Source organism: Harpia harpyja, chromosome 2 (assembly GCF_026419915.1).
Source record: "Harpia harpyja isolate bHarHar1 chromosome 2, bHarHar1 primary haplotype, whole genome shotgun sequence".
NCBI lineage: Eukaryota > Metazoa > Chordata > Aves > Accipitriformes > Accipitridae > Harpia > Harpia harpyja.
The window spans coordinates 4,009,145-4,024,663 of NC_068941.1; the positions used below are offsets into that span (position 1 = coordinate 4,009,145).

Sequence of the window (15,519 nt, forward strand, 5' to 3'; positions counted from 1 at the left end):
CCTATTCTGGTTTTGTGTGTTCAAAGAACTATTGCCTGTTCTAGAAAGACACTTCACGGTGCTAGGTTTGCATGGCTCTTCCAATGATTCTGCAGAATGAGAAAGTGCGTTTGAGTGCCAACATGCTTGCATTTGCAGCCACCTGAAACCGTGACTCTTCTGCAAAGCTATTTACATAGCAGTGATTCTTCACAAATCACACAATAAGTATCTTCTTTCACCCCCCAGCGTTTACGCATACATTTTTTATTTTATTTGTTCATCCTGCTATTATCTTTCAAATGAGCATAGATGTAGAATAAAACCAAGTTAATTCCATATGAATAAAATCAGCAAAGGGAATAACTCAGGTTCAGATCCAAAATACAAATATTTCCTGAAAATACACCACAACTTTTTGTCCTTGTAAGGTGGATAAACCCAATACATATATATAGTCTGTGTTTTGTTCAAGTGGAGCCATTAGAAAACCCATTGCTGTTTGCTGTGCTCTCTGTAGAAGGCATGGAAACACCCTGAAAGATTTAGGGGCCTTCTAGATATGTCCTCAACCAGGAGGATGCTGTAGCCAATGTTATTTGATATAGTTACTTTTCATATGGCAAGTATGTAGTTTTTAATTGCTCTAAAATTAAAAAGAATGAAATGGCCTCTCTAATTTATGAGTAAGTATTGCTAAATTAGAGGAGAATAGATGATGCTTGATCTAACTGCTAACCATGTGTTTAACAGAAGCATGTGTAGACTCCCCTGCAGTCTATAACTTATTCCTAGAAAAGAATTACTTTTGTTCTTTATTTTTTCTTCAAAAAAAACCCCAACAAACCAAAACCAACCTGATTTCCCCTTCATTCTCTTTAAAGTAGAGATGGCAATGATTTCCCAAAACCTAATTTGTTTCATTGATTTGGCTATTGTATTGGACCTCCACCTTGCTAAATCTCAGGGAAGCTCAGTATTGATCCAATCTGCAAGACTGTCAGGGTCACGTTTGTGTCATGCATCATTTCTAACTGAACCTTTAAAACTGGCAGAAAATGAAACTTACTCAAAGGCCGTCTTAGTACTGAGAAAGATCATCTCATTGTTGCCCTAGTCACCCCTGACATACAAATTTTGACTTTGCTGCTTTAACCCATAACCTGCTTTGATTTTTGAATCATCACTTAATTGAAATTTAAGTTGTTGCCATGGATTGCCAAGATAAACTGAAGTCACTGCTCAGGAAGGATGCTTCTCCTACATATAGTTATTATAGGAAGTACATTTAAAACATGTTCTGAAATAGACTCTTGCTGATGGAAAGTACATGTAATTTTGATGCATTGTTTGATCAATCAGTTCACTTATTTTGGCCACCTTTGTTTTAAATGGCTCACAAGAATGTTTTCCTACTTATCAGCTGTCCAAAAGTTTTCTCCTATTTATATTGTTTTCCCTCTCCTCAGTTTTACCTCATTTCTCTTAACCATAGTTAGTCCCTGCTAAGGTTTTCCTTCCCCTATTACGCCATTTTTAACCCCTTCTGAAAACTGTAGCTATTATATCTACATGGAGCTCCTGTAAGTTATTTTGGTTTTTTTTTTTACATTTTCTTTAATTTTTAATATTATAATAAATTATCACAGAACCACGTAAGGAACATTTATCAGCCTAATTTTTTTAGGATGCCTCCTTTCTTCTCTTCCAGTGATAACCTGTAAGAGCTTTCTGATTCCCTTTAATCCCTTGTATTAACATCCCCCCCCCGAACTCTTCACAGTCATTTGTGTTTCTCTTCCGTGAGCCCTCTCCTCTTCATTCTCTGTACGTAGATGGTTGGTAGTGCTTGTAGTGGTGCTTCCTGCAAATGGAACATGGAGTAAGCTCTGTGTTTCCTGCTTAGCCAGAAGTCACTTTTTGCACCGTCCAGTTAGCGTGAGCAGAGGGTGCCCAGCGCCCTTTGCAGAAGGAGGATCTTAAGAAGTTTTAAGTCAGAGCAGGGAAGATCGATGCAAAGATTGAACGGGTACCTCTGAGGGATGGTAAAGCAAAGCAGTGTCTCTCTGTATGCAATAAGAGAAGCACCCCTGCACCTAAGCTTCAGGGAGTATATATGATGTTAGGGTTATTCATATGCTAGTATTATGTATTATTTTGTTCTTGACCATGGGAGTTTATAATGAAAAGGTACCAACTCCCAGAGCGATGGCTCAATCTGCCAATTATTGCTGCTAGTTTTGTTTGTTCATTTGAGTACAGTCTCTTCCTAACTCAGTCTTGTCACTTAACATCTGGTAAAAGAAACATTAGAGAGAGGAAAAATAATGAGTGTGTGTGTGGGCAACAAAATCATTAATTTGCATTTTACATTTCCTATATATGTCATACAATTTTTTCACTTTCCTAAATGCACACTTCAGAAAGCATGTTTTATGTCACGCCTTCGTTTTGTCTGAATTATTTGTATATTGATATACACAGTCCTGCAAAAGGGCAAAGGTTTTCCAGTCCTGGAACAGTAATGTCAGCATCCAGATGCCCTATTATGTAGCAAGTAGGCAGAAAAAGAGGCTGCTATGATTCAGAAAATGCTTTGTTATGAATTAATTGCTTGACTCTATTACATATCCAAAATTATGTGAAACGTGCTGATTTAGAAACAGGGATGAAAAGAAATTGGATTAAATAAGCGGATGAAAAAATGAACGTGGCAAAAAGTTTGGGAAATAAACAGGGTGGTATGGGGAAAAAGAATGTATTTGTACGTTTTGTGTCAGCTCTACAAATCCTGCATCGGCGTACCATCCTTTCAGACTTTTATGCCACGGCTCTGGAGCTGAGGAATTTTCCCCTTCAGTTTCTTTCTTTTGCGCTATATTCGTGCTAGTTCTCCAAAATTTGTTTTCTGGACGTTTCATAGTAATATATAGGTGGTTTTGTGAACCGGCTCCTCCATATTTAGTATGATAATCGGCACTAATCTTTCTATGCTGTCCTCATACTAATCTATGTTTGCCTGAATTTGCTGTCCAGCAGTTGAAGGGTACTTGCAGTTTCTTAGGTGGTTTCAGACTCAACCAGAAGTCACAGAACCTTTCAGGAATCTCCCGTTTCATCTGGGGGTCTGTTTCAGTGATATGGCACAAGTCTATTTTGTGGTGTATACTGTGATGAACACTCCTGTTTGCCAGATTGTGTCTCATTATTTAGTAAATACATTAGATCTTTTTTATGATATAAAGAGTTGTTTTTACAGTGCATAATAATAATGTCCTACTGTTTTTATCCTAATCATTGTTGTCTTTGTGTCCACCTTCCAATGATACTTATATTTGCCTGTTTTTCCACTCTTTGGAGCAGTAGTTGGTTTCAGTGACAGCTGACTGATAGACCTTGCCATAGATTCACTGACAGACCTTTCTCTGACCCACCAGGCACGTTCAGTAAACTTAAACTGAAAGAAAGAGTTGCAACTTTAAGGCCTGAACACGCACAGGTATCCGTTTGCATCTCGAGTGTTTACTAGAGACAAATGCCACACTCAGTTTTTAATTGATCTGTGTTAGATCCCAAGTTTTGCAGGTGTGGGAACACAAGGCTATGACTGTGTGTGAGGTGAGATACCAGTTTGTTACAGATGGTCAAAATCAAGGATGACCACTGCTTCTTGAGCTTTTTATATTGGTTCTACACCGCAAACTAGTTATCTTAATTGGGTAACGTGTGCTTTATGAGAAGGCACTGCTATTTCAGCACTCTGCTTATCTTTTAGTTAGTCTGAAAGGAATTACTATACGGAGAAAGAGCACGATATTAAAAGCAGCAGAACCCATTATTGTGGTCAGAAGGGAGATTACTTGATTTGGACCCTTATCTTTTGTGTGTACATACTCTTCTAGCACTTAACAGTGGTTTTGGCATTGCTGAGACACATGGGGAGATAAGGAGGACATAAGACAGAAAGATGACCTAGCACTTATATTTCACTAATGGACAGCGAAAGAAGGTGATCCTGTTGCTTAAGTATACAGTCTTGAGTATTATGTCAATAATGAAAATAATTGAATCCTAAAAATTGTATTCATGACAGCTTACACAATGAGAAAAGTGAATGCTAATTTAATTCAGTAAGTGCACTCATTAGCTTCTGGTAATTGTGGGGGTAATATTTCTGTTGCTCATAGTATTAGCATCAAAATGTGAAATTATTCTTCCAGCACAAAGTGTTATTAACTACCTCTAACGCACCCATTATGACAGAGACTTGGACTGATTCTCTGAAACATAATTCAGAACCACTTTGATAACACTACTTCATACAGTTAAAGGAAAATTGCAGTGCAAGCCACAGAGCATTATTGCAACAATTGAGCATTTAGTATCTCTTAAGCTCGTCTTTCATCTGTGCTTTAAAATGTATAAAGTATGTATTTTATGAAGGAAGCTCCCATTTTTCTAAATGAATCCCCAGGGAATCAAAGCTGTAAAATGTTTTCATTTTCTTTTTTTCCCCCTTGTTAAAACCACAGAAACACCAACCTCTAAGGAATGAGATAATGGTTGTACTACCCAGACTTTTACACTAAACAAAATCTAGAGGTATATGAATGGCAGTAGAATAGGAGACTGCATGTGTGAGAAAGACTGGCATCCGTGGTGCATGGTGTGCTTCTGACTGGCGCTTGTGGCTCCTCTCCATCATCCATTTTTCTGACTTGCACGGTGTGTTGAGTGTTGTGTTTTTACAGCATGTGGAATTACTTGTAGCTGTGTGGACAATGAATGGATGCAATGTTTGTTGCACAGAACGGTCAAGGGGACAGTGGAAAAATACCTGTATTTGTTACTCATGTTATAAGGGCTTTTCTCTATTACAGGTCCTTCAGTAGCATTTCTGCGACTCCCCATGTGATGATTCTATTTTAGTGGCTAGAAGTAGGCCTGATACCATTCTGTCTCATCTAATTTTCACTTCCAGCAACCTGACATTCCCATCCCACATCAGGCATGATCCTAAGTCATAAACCAGTAAAAAAAATTGAAGTACTTCTACACCTTTCCCAAGAATGTCCCCAATATTTGTAACAAACCTGTCAAAATCTACCTGTTGATTATATATGGAAGTATAAAAAGTTCAGCATAAAAGAAATTCCATGAAATGTTTTTCTCCCTTTCAAAGAAAAAGAAATAAATAAGATAAATTACCTCGTGCTAGAAGAGGGCTCCCTGTAGATAGCTTTCTGCAGCTGTGAGTTTTCCACTGGGACATTGTATTGCTGTGCAAAGTGACACAGAAAAACAAAAATCCATAAATAAACCTCTTATATAGTGACTGTAGCTACTGTCATCTCACCAAAGTCCAAAATTTGTCTTCAAACAATAATGACATGCTGGGTTTTTTATACAAATAGGTGCTAGCTCCACTGATGTATTAGGAATTGTATCCACAGACTCCAGAGTGAAATTTGATTTTTTTTTTAATCCATTTTTGTTGAAAATTAGTTTATCAAAAAACTAGAAAATTATATAGATAACCTAAAAAAACCCCAACAGCCCCTCCAATCAGAATTGGCTTTACAGTCTTGAGTCATAAATAGTTTTCTTAGGTAAGATTTGCTTGTAAGGTATTTAAAGAGTGCCAACTTTACAATATAGATGCTTGCAGGTACAGAGTAGTGATATTTGCACTTGACTTTGTCTCTAATAGGTACATACACATGTGCTCACATTTATTAGTGACTGCTGGTAATTTTACCAACAGCAGCACTGTAAGATAAGACTTTCTGTGAAGAACTCTTAGATAGCACTTGTCAGTTTAATTAATAAATTATCTTAGCATGATTTGGTGCTTCACATGGGAGAAAGGCTTTTTCTAATTGTACATCTTGAGAAAGAGCTATATTTACGTAGGTAGTTTGTTACGTATGTGGAACATAACCAAAGGAATTTCGATATGTTTTGTATCTAATTTTTGTCCCCTGATTTTTCAGCTTCCTAGTTAGTTTCATGGTGGATGCTCGTGGGGGCGCCATGAGAGGTTGCAGACATAACGGACTACGAATCATCATTCCTCCACGGAAGTGCACTGCTCCGACACGAGTGACTTGCCGGTTGGTGAAACGCCACAGACTGGCCACCATGCCTCCTATGGTGGAAGGCGAAGGTCTGGCCAGCCGCCTGATTGAAGTTGGACCTTCTGGTGCTCAGTTTCTTGGGTAAGGGGTGCCATATGGCCTAAAGGAAAATGTTCGGTCTATTTTCATCTGTTTGCAAGTTGCACTGAAATGGTTCCTTTTTCAAGACTTGAACAGGAAAAGATGTTTGTAACGTATGGTAACAGACTGGTCGTGCGAAATAGAAATCGGTTGTTAGCTAACAATTCACAAAGCTTTTACGCCTTTTCCTTTGAAAATGGATATTTTAACCACTAGCGCTAAGGTTAATGTGCTTCCTTGGATATAATTATTACTCAGTGTTGTGATATACTGGGAAGAGACCCCTTGGCAGCCAGAAAAGGGAGTTCATACTATATTTAATTAATCTACATACAAGGCATGAATAGCACAGCACTGATCTAAAGCCCAAATGTAAAGCCTGCTACATATACAACACAAGTTACAGCTGCTTATTTTAGAGACTTGCGTTGTGTTATCAGTAATTTGGACTATCAGGGAAGCACAGTGCCTTTGATTTTTCTGGGGTTGCAATTGCTAAATTAAGCAATAGGACAACCCTGGAATTTTTTCGCGATTTCTTTTGTCCTATGCTGCAAAACCCGTAGAAAGATCACATTTGTGTCTGCTGCTGAGCTTCTTTTAGCAATTTTCAGCTGAAAGCAGCAGTTATCCACACTTTTTTTTGTTTTACCGACTGTTCTCCCTATCAACTGTGGCATCCAAAAGTGGATGATTGAAGGAACCCCTTCTATTACGATAAATAGCTTCATTCAGAAATTGTAGGGAAAAAAAAAAAGTGACTCTGTAAACAGCAATAGTTTAAATCCATTTTGAACGAAATCCATTGCTTTAAAATCCTATTGTAACAGGCAGTCATCAGAGCCACTATCTTCGTTAGTGCTTTTTCTAAAAGACTGAGCTTAGAGCAAAGAGAGAAAAAATGTTGATACGTAGTTTTTAACTGCCCACTGCTTTTACATGGAGTGTGAAAGGAGAACATACCCAAGATGTTTTAGCTACTTCGCTGTTGCTCTAATCTGGTAATAAAGCAAGAGCAGTTCTGAAACACTGCAAATGTGATGCTAAGAGCAAGCCAACCATTCCTTTTGACAGACAGGATACCTCTTAATATCAGAAGTAATCGCAAACAAGCTGGCTAATCAGATGCTTTGTACCACTTATTCTTTTCACATCTTGGTCGCTTTTAAGGAGAAGCAGAAAGAAATCTAAAGAGCAGAAGAAATATTGTGCTGTCACATTCAGTCTTCCCATTATCTGTCACACACAAATTGACCTTAAGTATGTCTCCCATTTTCTTTTTAATGGTTTCTTTATCTAATGAGAATGTCTAACCTGAAAGACTAGGATATAGCACAGTTTTATTCATTCTTAGATCTTTACGCCTTTCCTGCAAGCATTTTTCTAGGTGTTGTACTGGCAGTGAAATCAGACAATTACTGTACTGCTTGCAGAGATGCATTCTAAGGTCCAGCTCCTGTTCCCATTGAGTTCACTGCCAAAACCCCCCATTGTCTTCCCATAAGCAAGAAAAGATCCTAAATTAACAAAACTAATTTTGCTGATTTTGATCACCAAATTGTCATCACTAGGATGGAACCTTATTCAGTGTACAGCCTAATTCCACTCTGTGGACCAGACAATGGCACTGGCGTTCTGGCACAAAAAATACATAAAGTTTATTTATGTTCTTTCTTTCACTGCTGCTTTGGATGTACTCAGTAAACTTCATCTGCCTACGGCTCCTCCCCCACTTAATGAGGGAGAAAGTTTGGTCAGCCGAATCCTTCAGCTGGGGCCTCCTGGGACCAAATTCCTTGGGTAGGAGAGACTTGAAACAAATTGATGGATGCTGACCTCCCCATTCTTCTCCTCCTTCTGCAATATGATTTTTTTATGTCATTATGCCCATGATATTGTCCCTTTCTATTATTTGAAATTTTGTATACCTAACCTTTAGTGGACCATTTTTCAACCCTTGTGGTATGTGGTTTTGTTTTGGTGGTATGTTTGTATCTTTTTCTTAAAGTACTGTGGCCTTCATTTTTGTTTTGGCATGAAATCTTCCTAGTTATGTGCTTGATGTCTGTAGCAAAGCAACCTGGATTGGGACCAAAAAAAAAGGAATCTACTGTAAATTCAAAGACGTTTTTGTATCAAGGACTGATTATTCAATAAGTTATATGTTGGATACCACCAGTATAATAGAACACATGACATTTACTATGTACATGGTAACCTGTGTGAGTCCTTTAATTAGAGAAGTGTATATACAAATATATTTGTATTTTCTCTGTTATTTCTAAGAGTATGTATGTACATGTATATATAAATATAGATATATGTACACGTGTTGTATATGTGTGTGTATATATATGGACACATACACTGATAAATACATTGACATCTGCTTGTAAGGCAACACGGCAAATTCTTTTCTCCTATACTGAAATAGAAACCCAGATGATCTCCTCGGACCTCCTTTATCTCTCCCAGAGTGTAAATCGGGAATAAATTCATTGGAATATATAGAGTTACAATGAAGTAAAATTGGCACAGGATCCAATTGCCTACTGATTGCAATGGAATTATTCTGATTTGCACTAGTATAAGTGAGATCAGAATTTGTCCTACTATTCATATACGTTACAGTAGATTCTCTTTGAAATGAAGTTGCACAGGTTAACCCAGACAGTAGTGACACCTATAATGAGCATGATTTTTTTTTATGAACCTGCAAAACAATCACCAAATTTCTAGCTAAGCACTATTATCTTACCAAATATCATTCGCACTGTGGAAAGAGGTGAATGCACTTTTTAATCTGTCCTTCAGCATTTACTGGGTCCCTGTAAAAATCTAGTATATGTTAGTGACCTACTAGTTTAGGATTATGCCAAAGTATTCCAGTTGAAATAGGTAGAATTCCAGGTCACTTTGTAGCAGACTGAATAGAGTTGCTGTTAATCCTGTTTCTTCCTCTCTCCCGTGTGCATTTAATGCGCTGTGTTGCTGTGCCAGGCCTGTGATTGTGGAGATTCCCCATTTTGCTGCTCTGCGTGGGAAAGAGAGAGAGCTGGTGATCCTGCGCAGTGAGAATGGGGACAGCTGGAAGGAGCATTTCTGTGAATACACTGAGGATGAACTGAATGAAATCTTGAATGGGATGGATGAAGGTATCCAGTGTGACTTTTTTTATTTATTCTGCTCCTGCATTACTTCTGTAACTGGGGGTAATAGCTTTTTTCCATTTATTCTATTTAGCACCTCATGTTTGGTCTGCCCTAGAATTTCTGATGCTACATTCTCCAGATACTTCACGTCAGTCACACTGGAGCATAATCACGTTCTCAGTACAGGAGCCAGCAGAAGCACTGTGTACTTGTGCTTACTGCCTTGCATGGTCTGCTGAAGTAGTGGGACAAAACAAAATCTACCATCACGAAGCTGACAATAGATGCTAGACTTACGTTTTCTACTGCTCCTTTTCATAGTGTTGAACGAAAAGCTTCCATGGCAAACATCTTTCTAAAACAAGGCAATTATTGTACTAATCCTTTCCAAGCAGCTACATGTGTGGGAGGAAATGTCAGTCATGGGTACTCTTGCTTTCTGAGAGAACAGAATGGCCTTGGGCTGTCTAGGATCTGCAGAATTTGTTATTAATTTTGATTTTTTTTTTTTTTTTTTTTAAAAAGTAAACAAGCCAAATCACATACTTTAGGCTGAACTCATACTTTGGTACTTCTTTGATTTGGAGTTTATTTTCCTGGATGCTACTTCAGGCTATAGTGTAAACAGGTAAAGTAGAAAGGGGCTTGGACCAATCCCTTTGCTTGTTTACCTGCTGATTTGGGGGATGTGGTCGACACATTCTGAGTTTGCTGTCTTAAGCTCCCTTCAGTTAGTTGTTCAGTCTGTCTGTTCCTTTCTTGCTTTCTCTGTTTTAACTGAACTTAAAATACGGGGGTATGGTTCCTTTTCCCCTTTCATTTCTAGACAAAATACTTTTTGTAAGTTGCAGTTAAACTGTGAAAAGCTTGAATGCATTTTGAAGTTCGCTGTATTGTTTCTACGATATTCTTGTCTTCTGAGCATCTTCTCTTTTGGCCTCAGTACTTGACACTCCAGAGGAGCTTGAGAAGAAACGTATCTGCCGCATCATCACCCGAGATTTCCCTCAGTACTTTGCAGTGGTATCCCGGATCAAACAGGACAGCAACCTTATAGGACCTGAGGGAGGTGTGCTGAGCAGCACTGTTGTACCACAAGTGCAGGCAGTCTTCCCGGAAGGGGCTCTAACCAAACGAATTCGTGTTGGCCTCCAGGTACAATGAAACAATTACAAAGCTTATCTTTTTTTTTTTTTTTTTTTTTTTTTAGTGTAAAATCACGTTGTTTGAATGGAGAGCCAGCATACGCAGCTTATTATTTTGTATGTTGTTGTCTAGAATGCTTCTTGTAAAAATAATAATTAAAAAAAAAAAATCCACACGGAAGTCAAAGCTAGTGGTAAAGCTTTCGGTATTCCAGTTAATTCAGATTCCTGTCTGTTAACTGTCTATATGATCTTGGGAAAAGCACCCAGTTTTGGTGGTGGTGATGATACATTAGTGTAGGTCATAGAACAATTTCTTAAATAGTTCTTATGAAAGGCATCAGAGAAGTATGAAGTGCTCTAATAACTAGGTCAAATGTACAGATTCTCAGCATGAAGTAAACCAGCCTAACAGTTTGCTACTGAAAGAGCGGGAAGTCCTTCACCTCCCTCTGTCCCGTCCTCCTGCTGCATGCATCCACAACTTACCTTGGCCAGGAGACTGTGCTTGTTGAAATCCCTCGTGAATAGCTGTAGGTTACTAAAATAGCTCAGACCTTGTTCTAAGAAAAAAACAAAGGAGACAAGGGAATCATTTGCTGCTGGTTAAATGTATTAAATTAATGCTGTAAAGGGTCTGACAAGCACCAAGAAGGGGGACAGGAAAAGGAGGAAGGTGTGGGAAAGTTGAAAAAGGGAGTTTTCCTCTTCTCACTGGCCGTCAGTTCTTCTGTCTGCAGATTTTTGTGGGAAATTGTGCCATTTACTGTACTAACTTAAGGGTTTTGTGGCAATATAAAGACCCGGTTCTTTACATGCTCATTAACCTGTTTTCAAGTAACTATTCTGTTATTGTCTTTTGCTTTGGAAAGGCTCAACCTATGCATACTGAGCTTACAAAGAAGATTTTAGGCAACAAGGCTACCTTCAGTCCTATAGTCACGCTGGAGCCCAGGAGGAGGAAGTTCCATAAACCCATCACGATGACGATTCCCGTCCCCAAGGCCTCCAGTGATGGGATCATGAATGGTTATGGAGGTGACACACCCACTTTAAGGTTACTATGCAGCATAACAGGTAGGATGCAAATACTAGGGCTTTTTATGCACGTCTTAAAATTGTCAGTCATTGTGGGCTGAGTATGTTAAACTGATTATACACATGGGAAGCTTGGTGAAAACCTGACTGGGATGAGAGGCTGTAAAAATAAACTACTTTCCAAACAATTACTTTAGAGCAGAAATAACATTTGTTGTTTGGACTAACAAGAGATGTGTAATATAATCATAGACATCGGGTTTGGGTTTTTTTTTGCATCTTCCTTACAGTTTGTTTCTTGAGAACCAACATACCTCTGCCTAGCAGAGTAAGTGTAGTACAGACATAACGTTGCAGTGTGCTTCAAAGGAAAATATTGGAGTTAAACACTTTATACTTGCATTAACTCCAAAGTGATTAGCATCTCATTCAGTCTCAGTTAAGAGGCAGAAACGAGATGCATGCATTTATTCTGTTTAGAAGGTCGCATCTTTCTTAATTTTCAAACTGATTTCAAATACTAAGCCAATGTAAGATGCATTACACCCTGAGATGTGCCAATGAGTCATTCCAGAGAACAGGTGCTTTTACAATTTCGTGATAGAAAGATGTTAGGTAGCTGCTGAAATACCAGAAACAACATCTGGTCAACAAAGAAGTATTTGCATTTCCAAGAGAGTGAAACAGTGTTTATTTAAAGAGAGAAGAATGGTCTCATCTATAAAGAGGAATTTGGGTCAGTTTTTGGAGGGACAGTAAATCTGCAAGGATCCTCTAGAAATTTTCAAAAGGGAAATTGGATCCAAGAATGCTTCATGAAAAGGAGAAAGAAGGTCTTTCCTGAAAACTAGTATTCCTTTACAGATACAACTTGGTTTAAGGTTTGCGTAAAGACTGTACTGCATGGTCAAATGGATATCTAATGAGTCAGCTGTAGGTGAGAGGAGGAACAGACACGCGTTCTGACTTAGCCTGGTTATGCATAGTTTTTTCTTTAGTTCTTCATATGTGTTTTATAAATATTTGTAACTGCTGTTAGAATAAAGACTTCTATTTCTGTTTTCTGTAAGCTCAGGGTGATTTTAAGGTAACTGGAAACCAACTGGACGTTCCTCACCAAAAGGTGAGGCAGGGACATATATTGAAGAACTCAAAAACACAGCTGCAGGGTGACAGATTGTGCCCACATTTTCAGCTGCATGGGCCAAATAGGAAGCTGGCAACGTGTGTTACAAAGAGGACAGAAACACTTAATAGAGCAATGGGAATCCAGAAGGCTGTCTATTGTACAGCATCATATGGAGGTGCACATTTCAACTGCAAGATCTTCCACGGAGCTTGTCAGACACAGATTTTTTTCATAGGTTTTCATAGCAATGTGCAAAAGAAACTTCTTAGTTATGTACATACTGGACCTGAGTCTTTGAATTATTTGAAAAAGAAGTAGATTATATAAATCATGAATTGTAGTTGTTGCTATTAGTAATGTTATTATTGTTTCCCAGGTGTAACAGTACAGGTTTAACTGCACTATATCTGTGCCAATTTTGCCCCGCATATGTGAATAGTCTAAACCAAACAGAATTAATTTCTAATAAATTACATCTGCCCCCCCCGCCCCCCAAGGGAAAAAAAAAAAAAAATTCTAGCCTCTTGTAACATTTCTGGAGCTGTGCTACAGGACTGACTCATGATTTGAAAATCATTTGGGCACTTTGTTTTCTCAGGGGAAACCCATACAGTCCTACTAGCGTCAGTGGAATAACGTCGACTTAAAAAGGCATGTCTGGGATTAATCCTGGTTTCATAGCAATTCAAAACTCAGAAGAATGTAAAATATTTCTTTAAAGCAGAAAGTTGCAGACTTACTTGGTTTTAATTTTTTTAAAAATCTCTCACCATTTCAGGAGGAACCACCCCTGCCCAATGGGAAGACATCACTGGAACAACACCACTGACATTTGTTAATGAATGTGTTTCCTTCACAACAAATGTCTCTGCCAGGTATCTATACAACAAAACATGAGTTTCAGTGCATTACATTCAAGTACATGTCTTTTTTCAACAAATATTTCCTTTAAACTATTTCAGTTTATGTAGTAGAAGGAACATAGATATTTTGTCTATGCTGTGAACAAATTGGCAAGGTATTTGGGAAGCCCTGAGCCTCCTAGTCCAGAGAGATGATGTTCAAGAGCTGTAAGCACTACAGTCCTTACCAGCTGCAGAAAGAAATTGATGTTCTTGTCGTTTTTATCTCGGCCATTAGTTAGTCCTTTGCAGTCAGCACCTGCTGTGATCCCAGAAATGAATTAATGACATACTAATTTTTCTGAAATAGTAATCTGAGGGACAGTTTAATTTTTAGGTAGTTAGAAAAAATCTGGTTTCATTTTGAATACTTGTTCTCTCCCAGATGCAGAAATATGCAAATTTCCATGGAAACAGAAATCCCTTATTTGGGTAGCTCATTACACATCTTATAAAAGATGTTACGTCCAGAATATCCAACAAATGAGAAATCAAGCAGAAAGGCCTGTAGGTGTACCAAACTGTGATCTAGAAGAATCTCTTCCAACCATCTGTTCTTGTGATAAGATTCAACTGCTGTCTTTCTGAAAACAGAATTTCATATTTAAAAAAAAAAAAAAAGTATGTATGTATTTTAGTTTGTATACTGTCCAAGATTTATATCACAGAAATGCTCAGAAATCTCCTTCTCTGTAACAGGACATGCAGTCCATGACCTGGAAGGTATTAAATTTAGGATGGGTAGTTACAAAAAAAAACAAAACCAAAAACAAACAAAAAACCACCAAACCAAAACAAACAACAACAAAAAAAACTTGGATAACTTGCCCGTGAAATTCATTGAATTTCCTTCAGTGCAAACATTCAGTGTCCAGAGCAGTTATTACTATTAGATCAGGTTTGCTATTTAATGAAATGATTAAAATAAGTGCAGCTCTTGCAATCCAATCTACAGTATAACTTTAACATTAGGCGAAATAAAGTATTTTTCTATACTTTCTCAGTTCAGAAATGGCTTTCTTCCCATTAAGTTGGATGCTTTGCTTATGTATGCTACTTTTCAGTTCAACTAAACATTTTTATTTAACAGCAGTGACCACAAGAGGGAGATCTTAAAGCGTGTTTTAGCTCTCATCTGCTACCTGCAGTGCTCTGTTTAACGGGATAAATTAACGATTAATTTAAGAACTAGATGTGTTGACTAGATGCAAAGTTTGAGAGGTCAAAGTCCCTAAAATTGTGAAGTCCCCAGCAGGGCTACACCTGAAACACAGCCAGAATGAGGGTGATAGTTTATGGAACTACAATGCATATTAGTAGCGGATGTTTCCTAATCCTGATGATGACATTAAAATTGATTACTATTGCTAATGGTCTGTGATATAGGCGGGGTCCCATGTAGAGATTTTAATGGGTTCTACCTCTTCTTTTTAAGCTAAATGAATGTTCAACAGACTACTTGAATCCAAACATGATTTTAAATGCTGTTAAAGTTAGAAAATGGGATTTTTCATGTATTTATAGTCAGAGAATTAATTACCTTCTTTGCTGAAGGACAAGCTAACTTGAATTTCTTCACTTGCGCCCTGGTCTAAAAGTGCATCTACCCCTGGGCCGCGCTGAGAATCAGCTGATTCCCAACTGTTTGCTATTCACAGTAATTTGTTTATGTCGAGTTAAATCATTAGTAATGGAGAACAATTTTCCCATTCATAAGACTAGCATCCCAAATGTCGGAGCTTGGAAAAGAGATACGTTTGTCTAAAATACACGTGAATTAAACTGCAGACTTTGAGGCATAGCTGTTTTCCATTTCCTGAGCCGCAGCTTTTCAAAAAAATTAGTATCTGTTTGGGCTTTTTAGGCCCTGGTGTATGACAGCAAATCATTTGAGCATATGGTGATTTCTCAGAGGATATAGCCTCTCCAGTTTGAGTCCAGCATAGCATAATTCTC

At 38.1% G+C, this 15,519-nt stretch overlaps 1 protein-coding gene and 1 long non-coding RNA gene across 51 annotated transcripts in view; one reads left to right on the forward strand and one right to left on the reverse strand.

The window, feature by feature from the left end:
* ANK2 (ankyrin 2) overlaps positions 1–15,519 on the forward strand; it is a 382,844-nt gene that overhangs the window by 324,820 nt on the left and 42,505 nt on the right. For 32 of the 50 annotated variants that reach the window (XM_052813238.1, XM_052813314.1, XM_052813229.1 and 29 more), the window contains 6 exons: positions 5,973–6,197; positions 7,899–7,997; positions 9,198–9,352; positions 10,293–10,504; positions 11,367–11,571; positions 13,440–13,536. In XM_052813238.1, coding sequence (XP_052669198.1) covers positions 5,973–6,197; positions 7,899–7,997; positions 9,198–9,352; positions 10,293–10,504; positions 11,367–11,571; positions 13,440–13,536 — 993 coding nt within the window. The remainder of the gene's footprint in view (positions 1–5,972; positions 6,198–7,898; positions 7,998–9,197; positions 9,353–10,292; positions 10,505–11,366; positions 11,572–13,439; positions 13,537–15,519) is intronic. The other 18 variants (XM_052813401.1, XM_052813558.1, XM_052813485.1 and 15 more) reach the window with 1 other exon arrangement.
* On the reverse strand, positions 1,328–13,542 carry LOC128153822 (uncharacterized). The gene is made up of 4 exons (XR_008239111.1): positions 13,432–13,542; positions 10,984–11,057; positions 5,188–5,258; positions 1,328–1,843 (listed from the first exon to the last, which is right to left on the reverse strand). It is a non-coding gene; the product is annotated as an uncharacterized LOC128153822 (long non-coding RNA).